Here is a 21,569-nt window from a genome sequence, read left to right on the forward strand (position 1 = left end):
AGCGTTTCAACCAATATCGAGGCGAGGATTGTCCGCGATGGGCCTGTGGTGCCGACATCTCCGTGGGACCGATCTCGATCGATGACGGGCTAGCTGGGTAGCGCAGCAGGCACTAGCATGCTACAGCCGCCAGCCTGTGAGCGGCGATGGCCTCCTGGGGTTGGTTCAGTTGGGTGGTCACGCCAGCCCGGTGGTGGCCAGGATGTTGGTCGGCGCCAAGGTGGGGAAGCAGTGAAGCAGAGAGCCAGCACGGTTCGCAGGCTGGCACAGTGACGTCATCCAATTGGTTCGCTGGCTTTTGCACTCCAGGCGCTTCACGCCAACCGAGAAGCAAAGCAAGCACCCACCACCATCAAGCGACTACTACGCCAACCACTCATAAATGCTAATTCGAAATGCTCAAACCGCAGCAGCATTCGCTCCACAGCCAACCCAAGCCCCGGGAAGTCGCCCATATTGGCATTCAGCTCGTGTCAAATGGAGTGGCGACCCAGGATGAGCGCCCCGATCCGCATACATTTCCGTGATGGCCATCTGTCGTCGCCGACATCACCTGACAGGCACTCCTGGCTCAAGCTAGCGATAGCCTCGGTTTCATTTCCGCTTCTATCCACCAATCACCACATTGCTGTTCTATTGGCACAACGAGCTCGTGCTGTTGTGCGTCGGTGCCGGCTTCTGTCAGATCTGCGGATTTATATGCTCCGTCGGCCCTCCGACCGTACAACCTTGGAAGAGCGGCCGTTTCGCCGGTAAATGCGTTCACGACGTCCGCCGCACCGGAAACTCCGGGATACATGCCGTGGCCGAGGTCATGCCTCCTGGGCCGCAACCGTGCTGGTTTCTGCCAGAGCTGGAATTACTGGAGGCATCCAAAACAACGACCGAGAGGAACCGCATATCGATCTTACGAACACATTCGTCGTCGCCGTCACGGCCGACCTGGACCGCGAGCTGTTCTTTGACAGGCTCGAGGCGGCCTTATGGTTCGAACTAACATCTAATGCGCATCTAGGACACTTGGTAGGCGCAAACCTACACAGCCCAGCTTAAGGGCTATAGGTAGCCGTTAGCAGGGGCATTGAATACAACATTAAGTTCTGCCGGTGACGAATTCAATCTTATGGATGCCAAGGCCATGCCTCGCACGCACCTAGAGGCGCCGAGCCGAACTTGGCGCCGCGCCGTCCTGATGTCCGCACTCCCCGATCTTCTAACTCAATCTCGCCGTCCATCGGCCTCCTGCGAGAACTACTGCGAGGGAACCGTCACATGAAAGAGGCTAGACTAGTGTCTAGTGGGAAGCATATCTGGGGATTTAAAGGGCGTCCTGCCTCACTGATGTGATGAGCACATCTGGCAACACGCTGACGAGGTTCAGCTGCGATCTACAGTTATGGCGTCTCTTTTCAGAACACCCATGCTTTACCTCCTGTTCCTGGCCCTGTCTCTTGTCGAAGCCGGCGTGGAAACAGATACTGTGACGGCCTTCTCGCCACAGAGGCCTACACCGAGACCTGCACCCGATGGGACATTAAGACCAGCAGCGACGATGGTGCTAGCGGAGGCGACACAGGCACCGGATCTGCGCCGAGGTATCGGAGTGGTCCTGAGACGACAAGGAGCGACAACGATGTCGACAACGACCTTGACCATGACGTACGCGCCCGACGAAACCTGCGGCTATGTGTCGGCCTCGCCCGGAATCCCGCTCACCTGTTCTCAGGGAAGAGGGTGCAGATGGGAGGTCAAAACAATAAAGCATATCATGTGCGCAGACCAAGACATGTTTTTGCGCTGCATGGACCGTGTTGTTGCGCTTGACACTAGATCGTGCGATGATACCTGCAGGAGCAACATCCAAATACTCAAATGGTACGTCTCTCCGGTGAACAGACGCCGGGCTGCGGGGAAACCAGATCATGGCTAACATTGAAATGCAGCACCGACACTATCTCGCCATTCTGCCGCACCTACTTGTACCCAGACGACGTCACAGGCTACACCTGCCATCCCAACCAGTTACCGACCACGCAGGGCGTCGCCTTTACCTGGCTCGATCAGCCAAATCAGCAATTGGCCACCGTGACCGTAATCGCTCCCGCGCCGCGCACATCCAGTACCCCTGATTCCACCTCTGCAACGTCTTCGGCAGACCCAACGGCGAAAGGCGGGAACAGCCATAACTCGAACATACCAGTGATTGTGGGCGGGTTAGTCGGCGGCCTGGTCGTGCTCATTCTGGCCGCGGTGGCCGTCTTCTTTATCAAAAAGAAGTACCGGGCTGGAAAAGACACCGACAGCGGGGCGGCAACGGAGCCAACCTTCGACCGGTTCGGCTTGGGCGCGCACGGCGGCGCGCACAACAGAGATGATGAGAACGAGCGGAGCCCGCTTAGCCGCAACCCTCCAATGGTTAGCAGCCACTACGCGCGTGACAGCGTGAGTGCCATCTCGCAGCAGAGCGACTCCCGGATGAGCATGCAGTCGTCAGGTACGTTCGTTGGGTACCAGGGCATGGGGCCGGGTGGGCAACCCGAAACAATCCAAGAGATGGCGACGGACCAGCAGATTCACGAGATGGGGACGGATTATAAAGGGCACGAAATGTGAGGATGGGTGAGATTGCGGCGCCATTAGCTCTGACTGGAGGCCGGCAGTGCTGTCTTGGCATATGCACCAAGGAGTGGGATTCTCACCGCATTGGCCATGCTCAGAGGGCTTTACGGGCTGCAGTAAGCCAAACGCCACGGTCAATCTTGCACGCCGCACAAGCACGCGTCGATGTATTGATATAGTATCTCTTGACATAATTTGGCATCTGCCATTGTCATTTGAGTCCAGATGCCTTTAGATTCGTGATCTCGACTTTGAACTGGATTTCGCAAATTTCAAGTTTAGTTCAAAGGAAGCGCCAGGTGCAGCTGTCGAACCTGGGTGGCCTCTCGCCCAGAGCGAGGCGAGGCAATTGTTAGGGCTGAAACTCCCCAATGCCTCGCCGAATGCGCCCCATTTCAGCGTGGCGTAGCCCAGCCTCAGCATCCATTGCCAGCCCCTGGCTCGGCGAACTGTGCCGAGTAGAGCAAGGATCCGCAGAGCTTATGGATCCCAGATAGCTCCTGGAGGACCTGCCATCAACCACGCAGCCACTTGACACCTCGTTGACACAGGCCAGCATCAGTGGCCGCCAGCGGATTACTGCACAGCTCCAACAGACATGGAGTAATTATAGGAACGGCCTTTGCGGTGACCTCAGCCTCGAGCTCTGATCACGCTGTGAACAGTCTGGTGCCAATGGCTCAGGATTACTGTTGACGATGAGCCTCTGGCCTGTTCGTCGAATCGGGTATCTATAAGAATTGGCGGAAGCCTGCTCTATCTCGGTCTTGTTCTCGGACATCATCACACAACACAACCATCAACACTTATCACAGCCCGAGCTCATCTCATCTCATCTCGTCTTTCAGGCAACCACCATCGCAACCACCACCGCAACACTCGCAACACTCGCAACTCCCGCAGCTACTCGCATCTCGCATCTCGCATCTCGCATCTCGCAACTACCGATCCCCACCCTCAAAATCAAGACACAGACTGACAAAATGCGTTCCGCTAGCTTCGCCGCCTTCCTCCTCTCGGCTGCCCTGCCCTCCATTGCTACTGCGCTGACTGCCGAATCTAGCACCTTTGAGCCCCTCGCTGCCAGGGCCGTGGGCAGCCCCGAGGCCTTTGCTGAGCTGCAGCTGGCCGCCAGGGACCTGAACCAGGACCCCAACGCCGAGCACCTGCAGAAGCGCTTCTGGGGCGCCCTGCTCACCGCTGTGCCCAGCGTCATCCAGGGCATCTCGTCGCTCTTCGGCAAGAAGGGCAAGCGCGACGAGGCGGCCGAGCTGCTCGCCCGCTACATCGACACCGACGTGCCCCAGGTGGCCGCCCGCGGCGCCCCCGTGCACCTGCCGCCCGGCCTGGCCGCCAACGTGCTGGCCGTCTACGACCAGAGCGGCAAGGTCGTTTACGACAAGACGGCCAAGCCGGCCAAGCGCTCCGCCCCGGCCTTTGGCGAGGTCCTGACCTCGTTCGACCTCACCAAGAACCTGGCCGAGGTCAAGCCCGAGGGCATCCAGAGGCGCGACCCCGCCGCTCCCCCGGCGCCCGCCCCGGCCGGCGCCGAGGGCAAGGTCATGGCCCTGTTCAACGACGACGGCAGCCTCATCGGCTACTACCCGCCCAAGACCTCCAAGCGCGACCTGCCCGCCGGCGCCGAGGAGCAGGCCCAGGCCATGGCCCTGTTCAACGACGACGGCAGCCTTGTCGGTGTCTACCCGAAGAACGAAGCTCAGAAGCGCGACGTTGATGAGGCCGACGTTGAGGAGGCCGATTTTGAGGAGGCGTCTGCTGGCGACGACGAGGCCTTCACTGACGATGCTGAATTTGAGGAGGCGTCTGCCGACGAGGCCGACTCTGACGAGGCCGATGTCGCCGATGCTGACTTTGAGAACATTGTCGAGAAGCGCGACTCCCTGGAGACGTTTGTCCAGGATGCCATGGCTGCCGACGCGGCCGAGGCCGAGGCTGAGACCGCCGAGACCCAGGAGGAGAGCCTCGTCCGCCGCGTCGTCGGCATGCGCGGCGCCCCCATCGGCTTCCGCGCCTAAGCGTTGACCCACTTGTTTGATCTTGGTGAGTATTTCGGTCTTTTTAGGATACCATGGGACACTGGGTAGCAAGGCGCTGGTGGATTTGGGATATGGCGTTACTGGCTGGTTTTTCTTTTCCTAGATGAATACAGATTTGATATTTTCCATTCTTCATCCTTCCTATCTCACGAGCACGCACATCTACCTGGTATTACAGTTGACTCTCTCAGTGGCTGCATCAGGGGATGACCACAAAGGCTCCAGCCTCGTCAAGGGGGCTTGATGAGCCTGAACGGGGCAGGCTGGCGGCTTCAGACACCTCAAGGGGCTCGGGCTCAGTAGATCCACACCCAGGGCAGACCCGAGAGTTGACGGGCTCTGGCACGTTCGCAGCGCTTGCCATCAGGAGCGTCGATGCCCGGGCGGTGGCGACCTCGAGCTGCTGCTCAAAGGTCGAGAGGCGACGCTCAAACAGAGACGCGACCGGAGTCCCGCGCCCCGCCGCCACCAGGTTGACTAGAAGCCCAGCCAGGCCGCTGACGACCAGGGCGCGCAGATCCGCGTCCATCGAGGCGCCGCAGTAGCCGCAGCTGCCCTGCTGTGCGACGTAGCGGTTCACGATCGCGATCCTGTTGCACATGCGCTGCAGCGCCTTACAGAGCCGTATAATCTCGTTGCTGTCGGAGCACTTGATCGAGGTCAGCCGTCTTACGGAGTCGCAAAAAAACAACAAAAAACCCAAAAAAACCAGGCCAACCTACCTCGAAGGCGCTAAAAAGCAGGCCCCAGACGATGGTCCAGCCCGGCTCGTCCAGCTCCGCCAGCTCGGTGCCGCACAGGGCCACGAGGCAGGAGCCTGTGGCGTCGTCGCAGCCATCGCACTCGGCGCGCATACGCTGGGAGCTCTCGTACGGCGTCGTCTGGCTTGACGCGTGCCCCGCCGCCGAGGAGGACAGCCGGTCCTGGCGGCCGCGGAGCTGACGCTCGAGCTTCGCGATGCGGCTCTCGCTCTCGGCAGCCCAGGTGGCGGGCGCCGTGGGGCCGGGCGTGTCGCGCTGCAGCGACCCCACCAGGGCCTCGAGGTGGGCCAGGGACGGGACGGTCGAGACGAAGGCGAGCGCGGCGCGGGACGACGTGCGCTGGATGCCCAGGTGCGACACGAGGGTGGCTAGCGCGGCCGGGGTCCTGATCCACGCGAGGTCCTTGCGGATGTAGTCCCGGCCCAGAGTCGCGCAGATGTTGTGGACGAGGGCCTCCCAGGTGCGGAGGTGGTGGGACTGGGTGTTGTTGAGAGCGCGCGATGCCCCTGGGGGGCCGGCATCGTCGGCCTCGGGGTCGGCCAGATGGAGCTGCTTCAGGCCCAGCAGAGGGTCGAACTCGGGGTCGTAGGGAGCTCTAGGCGGGTCAGACATGTTGGCGGTTGGTCTGTGAAGGTGCTGCAGAGATGATACTGTTGGGTTCGATTGCAAGAGCTGGGAGGGCTGCGTTTTATGGTAGCATGGAGACAAACGTCCTGGGACAGAAGTTTCTGGACCCGAAGCCTTCCCGGCCGTTTGCGTAGATGTATGCAACGGCCCGAACAACAGTTGGCCGGTGGCATGTTCTGCGCCCTCCCGACTGGTTTAATCCCCGCCTTTTCAGGGAATTCGCTCGTTTGTTGATAGCCAGGACGCCCAGAGAGTGCAGCTCAGGTAAAGAGCTTTCTTCATTTTTGTCGACTAATTTCTGTGCGAGAGAGAATGTTTGGACATAGAGACGCCATGACGATGACCTTATCCACCCGCTCGGGTTCCAGTTGGAAGCCTAGCTCTAGCTATCAAACGCAATGATATCCCCCATCTCCCAGCTCCGATTTCCGAGTATTCCTACGCTGGCACCAGGAAGGATCCTACTTGTCGATGGCCACCGTATCCTTGGCGTACTGCACAGTGTTGTCCAGATCCTCCTGGAAAGCCCTTAGAAGTCCGGTGAATGTCGGGGGATCGGCTGACACAGGGGTAACTTCAGTAGCCAGATCTCCCCGGCGGAGAGCGATCAGATCGGCGCAGAGCTGACAGAAGCCCATGGAAATGCGAGGGGAGATGTCGCGCAGCAGATAATCGCACTTGGCCACGCAGCGATGAATGAAAGCTACCTTGATGCCCATATTGTTGATAAACCTGCAAAGATGGGTGATCTCGATGGTGGATGAACCGTTGTCGTAGGCCTTAGAGATGTTAGAATGAGATCAAATCGGTTCAAATTTGCGCTTACCTCGAAGACGCTGAAGAGCAAGCCCCATAAAATCTTGTTTATCATAGCCATCCCCACGTGATTGTGCCCGCAGTCGGCGAAGTCATCGAGCGCGGGGCCTGGAGCGAGGTTGAGCAGCTGATCGAGGCTCTGCAAAGACGGAATCATGTTGACAAAGGCCAGTGCAGCGCGGGTGGACTGAATTCTGAGATAAGGTGGCATCATGGCCATTTGGTCGGCGGTGCAGCCGAAGTGCTTGACTCCGAGCCCGTCGTTGTGGAAGTAGAACTGCTTAGCCGCTTCGACCAGCCTGGACGCGCTCGTGACTTCTGGCATGTCCTGAACGAGGCCCTCATAGACGAGACGAAGGACGAAGGCCCTCCACGCGCGCTGGTCGATGTTGTGTCTAGCTTGGTCAGTACGCGAGGCAGAAGCGTGGGGATGGGCGATTTACCTGCCGAGTAACTGAGGGCCAGGGTAGTCCAACATCTCGAGCAGATCCATGGCGGGCCTGAGGGAGTCGCCCTCGTCCTCGTCAGCCATGGTTGAAGTTGGTGGCTGTTGGTGTGTGGTTGTGATTATGGTTGTGGTGGGTTGGGGAAAGATTTACCAGTTGAGAGTAGAGATATTGGATGCACAAACACAAATTGGCGGCTAGCATTTCTCAAATCACTTTCAGATCACTTCCTGATCACCTTCGAGGTCACTTTCCAGGTCACTTTCCAGTGTCACTTCCAGGTCACCCCCATGGATCCATCGTCCGAAGTGCTAGCTCCTAGCTCTACATCAAACTGCTCCTTAATGCCTTGATGTTCTCGTGATTTGCTTTGCAGCAGCCACCTACCAGAAACGAGGTAAAGACCGCTCTCTCCTTTGACCTTTGAACTATCTCCGCCAGGCTGTCCTCCCAGGGAACCTGCTTCCGTTAGAAAGGAACGCGTGAGCAAGCACAAGAAAACTCACCTTGGGCACTTCGTCATTCTCAAACCCTGCAGGCGCCTCCCATATCTTTGTTGTCGTGTTATACACCTCACCGTTGGTCCCGTCCGGATAGAGCACCAAGGCGGGCGCCTCCTTGACCACTCCCCGCTGCACCAGCCCCGTCACTGCGTCCTCGAATCTCTTGACCAGCCCCTGGATCTTGTGGAGCTTTGTGCAGTTGATCCCGATCCCCCACGGTTTACTACCCCCGTCCAGCGGCCCAAGCATGGCCTCGACGGCCTGCTCGACGGTGCTCCCGTCCGGAAGCTTCTCGTCGTCGCCAGGAAAGACGCAGGCGATCCAGAACCTGCCGGGAAATACCCCGCCATCCACCGCCGCAAACGCCTTCCTGACGGCCCGGATCTCGTCCAGCCGCGGCAGCGTCTCGAACGCCACGTACTGCAGCCGAGGCCCCGACGGCGACACCAGGAACGACTCGTCGTACAGCCGCAGGCGCTCGAGGTGCCACGCCGCCAGCGCAGCCTCGCCGTCGTGGGCGCCGTCGTACCGCCCCGAGTACTCCTGGCCGGGCACCATGCAGGCGCCGTAGGGCCCGCAGCTGAGCGCCAGGGCCGCGCCGGCGGCGGCCCGCTCGGCCACGTCGACGGCTGTCTCGAGGAAGCGCGGGACGGCGCCGCTGGGGATGCCGGACGGGAATTCGAGTGTCGGCGTGCCGGCGAACCCCTCGAGCGAGACCTGGTACGTGGCCGTCAGCACGACGTCGGCGCCGGCGGTGGCAAAGTCGCGCTGGCAGGACAGCAGGGTGGAGGGGTCCGACACCAGCAGGTCCGACGACCAGAGCGGGCGCGAGTGGTCGAACTTGACGCCGTACTTGTCCTCGAGCGAGGTGCCCAGGCCGCCGTCGAGGATCTTGATGGTTGCCATTTTGATGTGTTTGTACTGATGTTACGGTGTTGCTGAAAATGTCATTGAGCACGTCATATTTTGAGCAATGTCGTCCGATTTCGGAGCACCGGGTGGATGCAGTGTGTCTATTCTATCTATCCGGCTTACATGACACAAAATCTAGCACTAGCCAGAAAGTCCAATCCAGCTTCAACACCCAAACAAACCACCTACTGCACGGCCCTGTCGACCGTCACAGTTGCGACCTCTGAACGGCCAATGACGCTCCCAGAGGCGTCGTGAGCCTCGCAAGAAAGTGGGTGTAGTTGCCGTTAGGAACAACCAGGCTCGTCTCGAAGGACTTCCTTGCCACCTCACCGAGGAAAGAGCCTGTACTGGCCGCACCAAATGATCCCTTGCTGGCCGATCCGTAGAACCGCCACGCGCGCGTCGACGTGTCTCCGTTCCACGACGTGTACACGGTGATGTTCCCGGCCTGTAGCGCCGCGATAGCCGGCTTTTCGATCGGCTTGCCCTCCCACTCGAAGCGGTACGCGCGGTAGCTCATTGCGACAGCTCCCCGGCGTCCCGAATCGAGGGGGGCGTTGAAGATGGGGTTCCCCTCGGGGTCGAACTCGGTGATGGCGCCCGCCTGGCCCCAGTTGACAAAGCGGTTGCCGTTCCCCAGGATCTGGTGGCTGCCCTGCGCGCGCGCGACCAGCCGGTCCGGGGACCTCAGTGTCTGCACCTCCTCGGCCTTCCGGCTGCCGTGGTCGAGGCGCAGCACGCGGGCGCGCGACGGCGCGTCCCGGGACGGGTCGGGACCGCCGGCGCTGTTGTCGAACATGGAGACGACCTCGACGTCGCCGGACCGGGAGACGAACCGGACGTCGTGCTGGTAGCCGAAGCGGGCGGACTCGGGCACGGAAAAGTTGGAGCCGTTGCCGCCGAGCTGCCACGTCAGGGAGCCGTCGCGGCCGGATATCTTGTACAGGGCCAGGGTGTGGCGGCCCGAGACGAGGTAGTTGCCCTCGTCGTCCTTGTCGACGCTGTTGATGTGCATGTAGTCCCACGAGTCGACGGCGCTGGTGCCCGTGATGGGAACCGTGCTGTCTGCGGGATGTCAGTACGGATCAGGCAGTTCTGGAGGGAAGCTTACCGGCGGGGCTAGAAAAGTCCAGAGAACGGGCCCCGGAAAGGACATTGCCGGTCTCGATGTCGACCTCTGCAGAAGTCAGCTTCTGTATGAACGCTACATATAGGTCAACGTACCTTGGAAGATGCACTCCAACAGCCACGTCTGGTTCTTGCTGCCACCAAACGGCGTCAGATCGTACATGGTGGGATGGTAGCTGAGGACGAGGGCCGTCTTCTCGTCCACGACCTCGACCTCGTGGGGGTCCATGATGATCGGCGAGCGGGTCGATATCTGCTTGAACACCCGGTAGGACTGGTCGAGCAGCAGGGGCGCGCCGAGGCCGCGCCCCTGGCCGGGCACAATGTACGCCACGGCCGCCTGCAGCACGGGCTTGCCCCCGTAGCGCGTGGGCTTGAAGCACAGTGCCCTCCCGCGAGAGGCCCCGACATGCCTGACCACACGAGGTCGCCGTCGTCGCGTAGGATGTACGTGGTGGGCTGCTCCGGGAACGTGGTCCGGTCGGGGCCACCGCCGTACGTGCCCACGAAGTGTAGCCCGGGGACACGGCGGCCGTCGAGGGGATGGTGATGTTGAGCTGCGGGGGCGCCAGGTCTGGCCGCGATCTGTACTGGAGATCAGCCAGGGCGCCGCCGACGAGGCCAAGCAGAGCGAGAGCGTGCATTTGGACTGTGTGGTGGGAGACTGGCTGTGGCACTGAGGGCCTACAAGACAGGCTGGACCATCAAGGGAGCGACCGAATTTATATCTGAAGCCCGTACCGCCGTTTACGACGTAGCGAATTCGGAGGCGGCCAAGGCGCTCCTTTGGTCTGACATCGCCAGCTATCAAGGCGCCCGCCCGAAGCTGGCGACGTCCGCGCGTCGAGGATTCTGTCAGACCGTAGGAATTGGCATTGATTTCCTATTTGAGGCGCTGGCCTTTCTGACTTTGCCCGTTGCTGACGGTCGTTGATGTGCGTTTACCCAGGTCGTTAATAAGCCCCCAGACCCCAAAACCGGCTGCATTCGGCCACGACTCCAAAGCCGCCGGGTTTCAGCCCCGCGTCTTGCGATCTGCATCCTGCCTCCCGTAGGACAGTGCCGGTGGCCGCGGAGCAACAGGCCTGTCTACGCAGCCTAGATGCCACTACGTACTCATGTCCTTGCGAGTGGTATCTGCTCGACCGCCTGCTAAAACGACTGCCGGTCTGAGTGAGGGTCAAGAAAATCGATTGGGAGAGTGTAAGCTACTGCGCCGCAATGTCACTCAGGGGTTCAGGGCAGGCGTGGCTGACAGTCGGGTGACGTCGAGGATAAAGATGAATAGATTGGAAAAGTACTTGAAGTAACGTAGAGACTGCATAAACGGATAAACGCCTAGATAGGAAACCTCCCGTTCCAAGGAGACCCATTCCCGGCCGATTCGTGCCCCGATTCGTGCCCCGATTCTTTCGATAGTCAACAAGACCTGTCAATGCCACCATGTTTCTTTTTCATATGTCGTTTACAGTTGTCCTCACGCGTAAATCCTTTGGAACAGCCTGGGTGGGAACACCTGTACCGCACCCTTTCGTCCTTGCTTTTATGGTTGACATCGCGGTGACGGGCGAGGTCCTTCCGCGTCGGGCATCCCTTGCCGCACTCGGGGCAACAAATTGGCCTAGAATGGTTTTTCCTATGCTTGCTGCGGACGCGCCAACGTTAGCACACGAGCTCGTAGGGCCGGAGGACGGAGACTTGCTTCAATTCTCCAAAGCTTTTAATGCCCGCTCGATGACACACATCGCAGGAAAACAGGGTTGTCGCATCGGGACTGTGATGGTAGCTGGCCGGACTCATGTCTGACACAAAAGAAGCCGGTCCCAGAGAGGCCGAGGTGGTCGAGCCTCTCCGGTCACTGAGCCTGGGGCTGTTCATCGCGTCCCAATCGTCTGGATGGTCGAGAAACTTTGTGGCGTGGCCGTCGTGGGCCGTATCTAAAGGCTGGCCCTGGTACGCGGGCTCAGGGGTACCCGGGCTAACGTTTGCGGTTTCCATAGAGACCTGGGGAACCAGAGTGTTTGAAGAGACTGAACTGTTAATATCTATCAGGGAAGGGGATACGGAGTAAGTAGGAGGCCAAGGTTGCAAAGGATATAAATCCAAGCGCAGCAGCCGTGGGTCAATGTGGCCAGCCTCCCGGTTGTATCCGGTATCCCGGAAGCCTGATAGGTATTCCATGGTTCGTGTCTTGTTTCCTGGTAGTGTCTGGGACTTTTGATGTATATTTGATGATTGGTGTTTGCTTGGTGCTGTGCTGGATTTTGGGGACGCGCGGGTTTGCCGTCGGCTGGAACCTTTTTTGGACGAGTGTGTTCAGGTCCAAGAGCCTGTCCAGCATCGCCCGTCAGCTTAGTTCGGGCTGGTCACCGCGGACAAGTACTCACAAAACAAAACAGTTCATCACGTTATCCTGCTCCCAGCGGCAACGCACGACGTGCGTGAGACCCGAGGCGTGGGCCGCCATATCGACTGCGACCTTTGTTGGAAAGGACGTCCACCTCGGCGAAAATCCGCTGGTAGGCGTCAGCGAGAGACTGGCTTCAGGGGAGTATAGGGGCTTACAGTATGGTTAGGCGGCCCAAAGGTTTCACACCGAGGCTGTTGACGCTCGGAGCAGGAGAGCGTGTGGCGTGGAAATGAAAACTAAAGGGAACTCGCCGATCTCCCGTGTATTTTTATATATATATATGTATTTTTTTTGTATTTTTTTTGTCCCAGCCTGAGGGTGTAAATGAGTGGACGGGCTGGGGGTCAATGCGGCAGGCGACGGACCAGTTGTCCATCAGGGCGGCAGTCAGTATGCAGCTCGTCCCGGCCCCGAGGCCGAGATACTGCGAGCCATGGCGAGGTGTGAGTGATCTGTCGAGAATCGATCACGTGCCAAGGCCGTTGGTGCTGCGAGGGGCCTAGCCATCAAAGGGCATGGTCCATTGTCGCGGGAGCACCAGACATGCGGCGGAGTGGCGATGGCTGTTGCACGCCACTCCGCCGCGGCCCGACTTGCTGGGTTGCACCAGGTTGAATATCTGGACAATTCCCGATGCTAGGAGGGTAACGTAAGGCTAGTGAAGACCTAGAGGGGCGTACGCACAAAAAGGGCCTGATAACGAGTTAACGATTCCAGCAACAGATTGAGAGGTGATGATGAAAAGGCTAGAGACCAGTATCAGCACGGCGAGATGGTGTGGTTCTTATGTGCACGACCGCAGCGGATGGCGTTCCAACATACAAACTGCAGCACAAAAACGCCTCGCATTGTGGTGCCGCCCAGAGCCGCTAGGGAGGGCCTCAATGGTCCGCCAGAGGCCCTCTCGGTGCCTGTCTGCCTTCCTTCTTCCCCGTTCTTCCTGCTTCGCCCGCGGCAGCCAACCACAGGCCGCCGCGACCGACATGGGGGATTGAGGCCCTCATGCAGGCCACCAACAGGGCTTAGCCGAGACCCAATGACTGGACAGGAGCGCGCGCGGCACACAAACCGAGAGGCCCCCGCGATGGGTGCTTGGCAGCGATGGCTCGTCGATGCACGTTCCCGGGAGGCCCAGCAGTCCCGCGTGCTCTCGCAGGCAGGATTCATGCAACATGTGTCGTATGAGCACACAAGTCCCAAAACGGACGGCGTGATATCACTGCAGCCTGTATTTCTGCTTTTGGCAACCGCTACGTTTCCCAAGTGCCAGGTCGCGTTGCTGCGCAACTGCGCGCTCACGTACAAAACAGAATGCATGGCAAGCAGCCTTGATTTGCCGGGCGTGGCTCTATAGGATCGCACAGCCGAGATGGTTTCCCGCACATGCGCCGCCTGCTTCACGCTGGAACCCGCCGCTAGCATATATATATAAATCATACACAAAGTCATGAGGTTGGTGATACAGATAAAATACAAGCCGACCAGACCGACGCTCAGTTTAGCGGGGCCAGCGTCCTCTCAGCATCCTTGATGCTGTCGATCTCGAGGTCGCTCCGGCGCCGGTCCTGCTCGGCCAGCAGCACCCTCTTGATGCCGCGCATGCGGTTCCAGATCCAGACGCCCAGCACTAGCGTTAGCAGGCCGGTAACGCCGATGACGACGCCCTTGATGGCGCGCTCGGTGCGCTCGGCGTCGTGGGCCGTCGGCGACGACCGCTCCTTCTCGTCGGCCAGCAGGGTGCCGATGTAGACGAGCACGACCTGCTTGGGCAGCGTCAAAAAGGTCGAGACGGCAAAGTGCCAGAAGAGCACGTTGCAGGTAGAAAAGACAGCCGTCGAGATGTGCGACGGGATCACCGAGAAGCGGATGGCGAGCACGATCCAGAAGCCGCCCTCGCGCGTCATGCGCGCCAGCGCCGCGTACGTGAGGTTGGTGCGCTCCAGGCGCTCGGCCCGGGTGCGGAGCAGGCCGCGGAAGGCGAACCAGGTGCCGACTGTGTGTTGTGTGTGTTAGCCGTCATGTAACCCCAACCATGCCGACCGAGGTGTCCAAAGAGTGCGGTATCAACTTACCCTCGCCGAAAAAGGTGCCGGCGGCCACGATGCCAAAGCCCACCCACAGGCCGTAGACGATGCCGCAGAGCACGCCGATGATCTCGTGGCCGAACAGCGGCGGGAACGAGATGACGACCATGATGACGATGGGTATCAGCCAGCCGCCGGGGATGACGCGGACCTTTTCGGACCATGGCCTCAGGGACTGAGGCTGTTAGCAGGCGCGCGGCAGCAGGCGACACAAAGCCAGGACACGTACCTGGATCAGCTCTTTGTTGTAGACGGCGGCGAGCACCGTCAGGACGATGGTGATGATGGTTATTATGTGTATCGTGATCCACTTGGGCGTCGTGACGTATCGGCGCCAGTTGAAGGGTTGGAAGTTGGTCTCGGGGCTTAGGGAGGGCGCCGGCGCCATCGGCAGCGGTTCCCTGGTAGGGAGCCGCGGCCCGTCGTCTCTCCTGAAGAACTGCATCTCTGGGTTCTGTCGGCAGGGCTCGTTGTGTGTCGAGCTCGGGGACAGGCTTCGTTTCGATGGCGCACCAGTGGAGGGAGCCCGGTTCGCAGCCGGGAGAGCGCAGGACGTTTGGCCTATATGGGGATCGACCTTCTGCCCCGTCCCCGCGCGCGGGCAGGGGGAGTCGGGCGGGGGCGGCGAGAGCGAAACAGGATCGTCTGGAGGGGCGGGTCGAAACCTGGGCCTGGGTCTTGGGTGCTCGCTTCCCAAACCTACCGGCATATCCCAGCGCAAATGCCGAGGTCGTCAATACGCGTCTCGGGCGAGCTACTGTGTAGTGGCCCAAAGAGAAGGAGCCTGGAGCGCAAATGACAGGGGCCAGAAGATGTGACAGCCGGGGCGGGTTTCAGTGCACATCGGATCTTGGTGCTGCACTGACATGATGGGAGCGTCGCGGCAATGAGGCAATAATCCGAACGTGTTTTATTTTGGCGTCAGTGCCGACATGTTCTTTCTTTTCCTCCTCTCTTTCCACTCACCTCCTTTCTCTTTCCTCCCTATTCTTCCATCCCCATCAGCCACTGCACAGCCCAGCCCAGCGGGGCAGATCTGCGATGGAGCGCGGTTTCAGCGCCAGGCATGCAGCGTGGGTGCCCCACACTTTTTTTGGCTGTCATCTGTCTGTGCGCCGCCGGCCTTGATAGACTTTCTCTCCTGCTCGCCAAGCATCCATCTCGAACACCCGTCCCAACGCGCTCGCAAGAAGCTCCTGTTCGTCTAATCAAGCGCGTCACCGATCGGAACATGGGCTGCCGGCCTGCCAGGCGACACCTAGGTACCGCCTTGCTGGGCTGCGCCGCCACTGACACTGACTCGGATCGATATGTCCGGCCTCCTATAGGTCGTCTGGACAATAACCGGGCGGTATTCCACTCTTCGGATTGCCACTTAATGTGCTGTGACGCCAAGAATCGTGTCAGCGGGGCTACTTGACGGACTCGATGCAGCCTCGATACTTCACCCCAAGATCTACCTACCTTTTCGGCCCCCAACAGGTGAGGTATGGCCCGCCGGCCCATTGGATGCTATCCCCAACGCAGAGGACCGAGGTGCTCGACGCCATCTCGAAGGTGACGAGGACCCCGTCGGGCTGCTGCTCCCAGGTCCATTTTGCGGGGATGCGCCGCACTGCTCCTCGAGTCTCGTGAGCAGCGCCTGCTCGGCGTCGCCGGTGTTCCAGTCGCGAATTTCGGTAATGGTGAAGGAGACGCTAGTGTTTTCACGGATGTGGCTGCAGCTTGCCGACGGCGCGGCTTGCGACAAGCCCAGGCCGACGAGGGCGGCGAGCGGCGCCATGGTCTGGCCAGATTAGCCCGAGCTCGGACGGGTGCATTCTTGACTGACCTTGAACTGCATGTTGGGCTGAGTGAGTGACGATAGTGCTTAATGGCGTGAAGTGACCAAGTCCAAATCTGGGCCGACGATGCCGTCGACTTACGTCCAGATCGTTTCCCCGTGCTCCATCAAGCTCCGCGAACGGGACGCAATGCAATTTATCGCCGCAATGCGCTCGAAACTGATAGTGGCCGTCTTTAACCAGACATACGGCACAGCTCCTGAGCACAGCTCCTGAGCAAAGCGCCTGCACCAACGCACCCCTTGCCGGCATTTTCACATGTTTCACCATCACCGACCCCCAACTCCGTGTAAAGGGATAGTGTCAATGGCCGCTCAACAGGCGCGAGCTGTCTGGTGCCCGCCTATAGCTGAGGAGCGCCAGAGCCTGGCCACGACGGGCTACAGAGTAGTCAGGTGTCAGCTTCCCCAGACGCGGGCCGAAATTGCTTCCAGATGGCCTCGCTCGGGGGCGGGCGTCTGCACGTAGGGCCGGCGGCGTTAGCGCTTCAGCCGCTGTCAACACTGAAGCTGACGGTGCCCTTGCCCCGAATAGTGTGGGTCAGGCAGCCCCGCGGAAGTCAATGTCAGCTTGTGAAACTGCACATCGATGGCCCTGTCCTCTTCTTGAACACACCTGCAACATGGCCATCACCGAGCTGGCCCTCCTCCGCCTTTCCGGCAAGGAAACCCTCGCCACCATGCGACCGTTCCTGCAGCGCATCAAGGACGTCACCGAGGCCTGGACGCGTCGCCCCGGCACGGTGCGGTATTTTCAACAGGCCGACGACGCCCGTGCCATCTACCTCGTCGGCCAGTGGACCAGCCTCTCGGAGCACATGGACGGCTTCATCCCGTCTGCGGGCAACCAGGCCCTGCTCCAGGAGGGCGCGGGCCGGTTCGCCATCGAGGCCTTTTTGCACTTTGAGGCCGTGATGCCGCGGGGCGACCTCGGCACCGGGGTCTGCGTCGTCAGGAACTTTTGCAAGCTGGGAGCCCGAGAGGCGGGCTCTGGGCAGGCGATGGAGAAGGCTGCCGAGTTGATTAGCGGCCATACGAGTCCTGTAGCGGGCTGGAGGGTGGATGTGCCCGAGCACGAGGCGATGGAGGAGTTTGTCATCTGCGGGTGGCCGGCGGACGGGACGGACCATCTCCGCCGATATCACGATGCTGTCGAGGGCTGGGTGGACAGGATTGAGGCGAAGCATGCCATCGAGATCAGGGTGTAGACGAGGCGATTATCGCTCTGTCACCAATGATGAGCCCAGCTCACAACCACACAACATGTATCCTTTCAATTCCAGACATGGCTGCCTACGCTTTGGCTTGCTCGTATCGACCGAGTGTACCACGGTCCTAACACAGTCCGTGCCCTAGCTCAGGGGACAGCGACGGTCCAGGGCTAGAGCAAGTGCTCGCGCTGGCTCCAGTCCGCGCGACGCTTGTGCTGTGGGATTCTGATGATTGGGCGATAGCTCAGACCTACAAGCCTGCTCGCTGTTGACCGCGAGCTTCGCGCCCTCGGCGTCGACGGCGGGGAGCCACATGGTCCGAGCAGCGCATCTTCCGATCGGCATGGCCGGCCAGCGGATAATGTTTGAGCTTGCCGGCTGGTATATAACGACATGTTGCAGGATGGCCGGTTATATCCATCCTCAAACTCACATCACCGCACCCTTATTTTCTGCTCACTTCTCTCTAGTCCATTCCCTCACTAGAACTCACCCTCGCTTCAGTCATGATTCTCTCCCCAGCCGCCGTCCTCGCACTCGGCTTTGATCAGCGGAGCCCTGGCCATCCCGCAGTCTCCCGCCGCAGTATCAGCCGACGGCGCATGCGGCCGGATTAACGGCAAGCCCGTCACCTGCAAGGGCTCCGTCTTTGGCAGCTGCCGCTCCGCCTACGGTTACTGGTAAGAAGAGCTCGCCCGCCAGCTTAGACACACCGTTACTAACACCTCCAGCGGCCCGGGCGTCGTGACCATCTCGTACAACTGGGCCTTCATGATGACCGTCAGGGACCGGGGCCCGCCATCGGCGGCGTGCTCCATGGTCGTCAGCTAGGGCATGTACTCGGTCGTGTCCAGCTGGACGCGTCCCGCGGCGTCGGGCGGCGAGGGCGCGAGATGGCCACGCTCAGCACGGGCGGCGGCCTCGGCGACCTCAAGATCACCTTCAGCTGCTCGTCGACGACCAACTTTGTGGCCAGGGCCGTTCTCGACAATGTCGAAGTGCAAGCGTGCCAGGGCTGAGTTTTGCTGCTTGGCACCATTTTTGGCTTATATCTCTAGTATCAATAAAACGACCATAACCACAGCACGTAACTCATTAGAATGCACGCTCGCAGCCTGCCGTATTAAGTAGGTACTTGTCTAGTTATTCCAGTCCATATCAGTCGTCTCCTCCAGGGATCAGTATCTGATCGATGTGATTAAAGCTATTCCATTTCCATCATTCCATTACGCCGCAGGGGGGATCACGCAGAGCACCTTGAGCGGCGTGCGCCCGACCTCGAAGCCCAGGACGCTACAGCCGCTTACGTCGGCCACCTCGCCCGACTGGACGGCGGGGCCAGCGGGAGCGGCAGGCGCGGCGGCACCACCCCCGGCGACGGGGGCCGAGACAACGGGCGGTGCGGCAGCCGGGGGAGCAGCAGCGGCATTGGCGCCGAGCTGGGCGCGCACGACGCCGGGCACAAAGGCGGCCGTGTGGCTGTCGGTGAAGAAGCCGGCCGGGTTGGCCTCGATCTGAGCCAGGGTGAACCCCGTGCCCGTGTCCCGGCCGTTGGCCTGGATGCCCGTCGTGAAGGGCCCCTGCAGGCAGCCCGAGCTGCGCTTGACCACCTCGGGACCCGAGTTGGCCGGCTCCGGGTTCGGGAACGAGATGCGCGGGGGACCGGCCTGGCCCAGCGCCGCCTCGTGGATGTGCGTGGCCGTGGTCGCGGGCGACTCGTAGGGTCCGGTGACGCCCATGAGTGTGATGTTCTGGGCGGGCGGTTAGTCCAAGCCGAGGCGCAGAGACGGACTCGTGAGAAACTTACATAGCAGATAATGTCCAGTTGGCTGTTGATGCCGTAGTTGTACATGCCCATGGCTCCCGTCTCGCCCGGTGCGGGACCGTTGGCGCCAATGACCTGCTCAGGGGTGGCCATCATGTTGAAAGTCGACGTGAACGTAAAGGGACCAAAGGGGACGGGCGTGCCAGTGACGGCCTGGCGCCTTGCGATGGGGCCAGCGGCGGCGAGTCCGCTCAGGACGGAGAGGATAGCAAAGGACCTCATGGTGACGGATTAGGGTATCTGTGTGCTCGGCACTAAAGTAATGGATAATGGAAAAAGGACCAGCCGGACTCGGAACAAACAAGCAGACAAACGAGCGTGGCCACGTCAACGTGGATTAAACGAGAAGTTGAAGATGGCGACGAACGGAATGGGGAGCAGAGGAAAAACGAGCAAACGACGAGAGCGGGAGCCCGTCTTTTGTCGACGCCTGGCAGCGCGCAAACGCCAAGGCGATGGCCATGTCGGGGCAAATTTTGCCTAACGCACGTCCTCGCGAGGCTCCACGATGCCGGGTCGAATAAACTTGGCGAAACATGGAGGGCATCCAGCCGGTGGCGGGAGCCGGATGGAGGACGTTCCGGCGAATGGCAGGGCGGCCGCCATGGGCCTTCCCTCCCAGCTGCGGCGCCAGGAAGGGAAGGTTGGGGCAACGCCAAGCGGTGGGCGCTGTGGCAGACCCCTGCTGGCGCCGTTTTGGGGGGTGCTGTTCGGCCGGGAAACGGCCTCCACTTTTGCTGACTCGACCCGCCGTCTCGACCCTGCTGTCTGGTCTTGTTTGGATCTAGATTTAAGCATGTCGAGGAAGGTTGGATCCAGATTTTAAGCATGTCAAAGGAGTTCAAGCCCGGGCTGTCGCCTCGAGGGCACGTGTCGAGTGCCGTTGCCGTTGCTCTGATCAGACGGCATGTTGTCTGTGTTTGAAGATTTGCGTCGCAGGTCTATTCACGGACGTCCAACTGCCCTACTGTCATGTGTTTGTCGCGTCTAGTCTAGACCTAACGCGTACTACCTATATATACGACCTCTGACGAGGAAGGAATATTTACAGCAAAGTGAAGTCACCCACCAGTCACCAGTCACCAGTCACCTGATCACCCTCCTTGACCAGAAAGGCAATATTACAGTCACCTCCCCTAGCAGCTGCTCTGGAACCCCGAGGCCACACAGTACTTGCCGTCGGGCCCGCTGCCGACCTTGGTGGGCTCCTTGCCGCTGCTGTTGCCCGTGTAGCGGTCGCAGCTCTTGTTGTTGCTCTGGCACGTGTTTGTGATCTTGCACGTGTCGCCGTAGTTGGTGTTGATGCCGCACAGCACGCCGCCGTCCTTGAGCACCGAGTTCTGCACCACAATGTTGCGCGGCCCGCCGTTGTCCTTGCAGTTGCCGCACGACCGCGCCAGCTTGCCGTAGTCGTTGGCGTAGAAGTTGTCGATGACGATGGTGCCGCGGCCGTTGAACTGGAAGATCTTGTCCGAGGCCTTGAAGGCCCCGCCGCCCTGGATGTACGAGGTGCCGCCGCTCTGCTTGAAAGTGGCCGCGTCCTCGCACACGTCGGCCCACCACACGTTCTTGAGCGTGCACGTGCCCTTGCAGTGCACGCCCTCGGCCTGGCTGGCGCCGATGATGACGTTGGAGAGCGTGGCGCCGTTCTCGAGGATGAACATGGCGTCCTTTTCGCCCGTCTCCTTTTGGCCCTGGCAGACGGTGGCTGTTGAGGGTCAGCAGTGTTCGTCCGGCGCCTGTGTTGCATACTTACGGTTCCGCTCAAATCGCTTCATGCCGCCATCGTAGGAGCCCTTGACCGGGATGGCCGTGGGGTAGGACGCGACGCCGGCCGACTTGGGAAGAGTCGTGGTCACGGCGCTGACACCGGCGCCGAGCGCGGCAAGAGAGAGGAGGCTGACGATCTGCATCTTGAACGGTGGTCTGAGAGTTGAAAGCTAGAGACTGGTCCTGAAGGCTGACTCTGATCCTGAAGATAACATCCGATCCCAAGGCACGACGGAGCACTGCTTTATATCAAAGGCCGCCCATCGCCTAACCATCAAATCTGCCATGGTACTGCAATCCCACGATCACTTACAACACAACCATGTCGCCCCTCATTGGTGGCAGACCGACTTGCTAGTCGCCCTGCAAGACGCGCTCCCATTCGAGGAAAATCTCACCCCCGCGTTTCGAAACAGTACCACAGGGGTCACGTCCGCCGCTCCCATGGAAAGCTGCATGCCATTTTGTGCAAGCTTTCCAACTGCGCCATCTGCCGGCGACGGCGCAGTGCGGACGCTTCGACGCCCCGCTCGACATCCTTCTAGACCGCTATG

General features: G+C 60.3%; 14 protein-coding genes across 14 annotated transcripts; 4 read left to right on the forward strand and 10 right to left on the reverse strand.

Annotated features, from left to right (window-relative positions):
• Positions 1-762: 762 nt before the first annotated feature.
• Positions 763-1,235, reverse strand: GGTG_08856 (hypothetical protein; the record flags this gene model as incomplete). The annotated part of the gene is made up of 2 exons (XM_009226698.1): positions 763-980; positions 1,154-1,235. The coding sequence occupies 2 exons, from the start codon at positions 1,233-1,235 to the stop codon at positions 763-765; spliced, it is 300 nt and encodes a 99-aa protein (XP_009224962.1).
• On the forward strand, positions 1,076-2,801 carry GGTG_08857 (hypothetical protein). Its single transcript, XM_009226699.1, has 2 exons — positions 1,076-1,875; positions 1,944-2,801. Exons 1-2 carry the CDS (start codon positions 1,397-1,399, stop codon positions 2,611-2,613), a joined length of 1,149 nt encoding a protein of 382 aa, XP_009224963.1. The 5' UTR covers positions 1,076-1,396; the 3' UTR covers positions 2,614-2,801.
• A 291-nt stretch (positions 2,802-3,092) lies between these two features.
• GGTG_08858 (hypothetical protein) lies at positions 3,093-4,804 on the forward strand. Its single transcript, XM_009226700.1, has one exon. It carries the CDS (start codon positions 3,603-3,605, stop codon positions 4,653-4,655), a length of 1,053 nt encoding a protein of 350 aa, XP_009224964.1. The 5' UTR covers positions 3,093-3,602; the 3' UTR covers positions 4,656-4,804.
• A 71-nt stretch (positions 4,805-4,875) lies between these two features.
• GGTG_08859 (hypothetical protein) lies at positions 4,876-6,129 on the reverse strand (the record flags this gene model as incomplete). The annotated part of the gene is made up of 2 exons (XM_009226701.1): positions 5,399-6,129; positions 4,876-5,325 (listed from the first exon to the last, which is right to left on the reverse strand). Exons 1-2 carry the CDS (start codon positions 6,047-6,049, stop codon positions 4,876-4,878), a joined length of 1,101 nt encoding a protein of 366 aa, XP_009224965.1. The 5' UTR covers positions 6,050-6,129.
• Positions 6,130-6,139: 10 nt separating this feature from the next.
• Positions 6,140-7,502, reverse strand: GGTG_08860 (hypothetical protein). Its single transcript, XM_009226702.1, has 3 exons — positions 7,480-7,502; positions 7,324-7,394; positions 6,140-7,275 (listed from the first exon to the last, which is right to left on the reverse strand). Exons 2-3 carry the CDS (start codon positions 7,371-7,373, stop codon positions 6,768-6,770), a joined length of 558 nt encoding a protein of 185 aa, XP_009224966.1. The 5' UTR covers positions 7,374-7,394; positions 7,480-7,502; the 3' UTR covers positions 6,140-6,767.
• A 148-nt stretch (positions 7,503-7,650) lies between these two features.
• GGTG_08861 (homocysteine S-methyltransferase) lies at positions 7,651-8,735 on the reverse strand (the record flags this gene model as incomplete). The annotated part of the gene is made up of 2 exons (XM_009226703.1): positions 7,651-7,785; positions 7,833-8,735. 2 exons carry the CDS (start codon positions 8,733-8,735, stop codon positions 7,651-7,653), a joined length of 1,038 nt encoding a protein of 345 aa, XP_009224967.1.
• A 59-nt stretch (positions 8,736-8,794) lies between these two features.
• GGTG_08862 (hypothetical protein) lies at positions 8,795-11,013 on the reverse strand. The gene is made up of 3 exons (XM_009226704.1): positions 9,969-11,013; positions 9,856-9,921; positions 8,795-9,809 (listed from the first exon to the last, which is right to left on the reverse strand). Exons 1-3 carry the CDS (start codon positions 10,099-10,101, stop codon positions 8,950-8,952), a joined length of 1,059 nt encoding a protein of 352 aa, XP_009224968.1. The 5' UTR covers positions 10,102-11,013; the 3' UTR covers positions 8,795-8,949.
• Positions 11,014-11,140: 127 nt separating this feature from the next.
• Positions 11,141-13,138, reverse strand: GGTG_08863 (hypothetical protein). The gene is made up of 4 exons (XM_009226705.1): positions 12,438-13,138; positions 12,260-12,388; positions 11,575-12,202; positions 11,141-11,517 (listed from the first exon to the last, which is right to left on the reverse strand). The coding sequence occupies exons 3-4, from the start codon at positions 12,051-12,053 to the stop codon at positions 11,292-11,294; spliced, it is 705 nt and encodes a 234-aa protein (XP_009224969.1). The 5' UTR covers positions 12,054-12,202; positions 12,260-12,388; positions 12,438-13,138; the 3' UTR covers positions 11,141-11,291.
• Positions 12,798-13,636, forward strand: GGTG_08864 (hypothetical protein; the record flags this gene model as incomplete). Its single annotated transcript, XM_009226706.1, has 2 exons — positions 12,798-12,931; positions 13,006-13,636. The coding sequence occupies 2 exons, from the start codon at positions 12,798-12,800 to the stop codon at positions 13,634-13,636; spliced, it is 765 nt and encodes a 254-aa protein (XP_009224970.1).
• Positions 13,534-16,179, reverse strand: GGTG_08865 (hypothetical protein). The gene is made up of 4 exons (XM_009226707.1): positions 15,831-16,179; positions 14,596-15,749; positions 14,355-14,541; positions 13,534-14,275 (listed from the first exon to the last, which is right to left on the reverse strand). Exons 2-4 carry the CDS (start codon positions 15,073-15,075, stop codon positions 13,776-13,778), a joined length of 1,167 nt encoding a protein of 388 aa, XP_009224971.1. The 5' UTR covers positions 15,076-15,749; positions 15,831-16,179; the 3' UTR covers positions 13,534-13,775.
• Positions 16,180-16,760: 581 nt separating this feature from the next.
• GGTG_08866 (hypothetical protein) lies at positions 16,761-17,541 on the forward strand. The gene has a single exon (XM_009226708.1). The coding sequence runs from the start codon at positions 16,773-16,775 to the stop codon at positions 17,415-17,417; it is 645 nt and encodes a 214-aa protein (XP_009224972.1). The 5' UTR covers positions 16,761-16,772; the 3' UTR covers positions 17,418-17,541.
• Positions 17,542-18,646: 1,105 nt separating this feature from the next.
• On the reverse strand, positions 18,647-19,467 carry GGTG_08867 (hypothetical protein; the record flags this gene model as incomplete). Its single annotated transcript, XM_009226709.1, has 2 exons — positions 18,647-19,171; positions 19,228-19,467. 2 exons carry the CDS (start codon positions 19,465-19,467, stop codon positions 18,647-18,649), a joined length of 765 nt encoding a protein of 254 aa, XP_009224973.1.
• A 258-nt stretch (positions 19,468-19,725) lies between these two features.
• On the reverse strand, positions 19,726-20,054 carry GGTG_08868 (hypothetical protein; the record flags this gene model as incomplete). Its single annotated transcript, XM_009226710.1, has 1 exon — positions 19,726-20,054. The coding sequence occupies exon 1, from the start codon at positions 20,041-20,043 to the stop codon at positions 19,726-19,728; it is 318 nt and encodes a 105-aa protein (XP_009224974.1). The 5' UTR covers positions 20,044-20,054.
• Positions 20,055-20,064: 10 nt separating this feature from the next.
• On the reverse strand, positions 20,065-21,422 carry GGTG_08869 (pectate lyase). The gene is made up of 2 exons (XM_009226711.1): positions 21,002-21,422; positions 20,065-20,953 (listed from the first exon to the last, which is right to left on the reverse strand). The coding sequence occupies exons 1-2, from the start codon at positions 21,156-21,158 to the stop codon at positions 20,382-20,384; spliced, it is 729 nt and encodes a 242-aa protein (XP_009224975.1). The 5' UTR covers positions 21,159-21,422; the 3' UTR covers positions 20,065-20,381.
• Between the last annotated feature and the right edge of the window lie 147 nt (positions 21,423-21,569).

This window comes from Gaeumannomyces tritici (genome assembly GCF_000145635.1).
Source record: "Gaeumannomyces tritici R3-111a-1 unplaced genomic scaffold supercont2.4, whole genome shotgun sequence".
In the NCBI taxonomy this organism is placed as follows: domain Eukaryota; kingdom Fungi; phylum Ascomycota; class Sordariomycetes; order Magnaporthales; family Magnaporthaceae; genus Gaeumannomyces; species Gaeumannomyces tritici.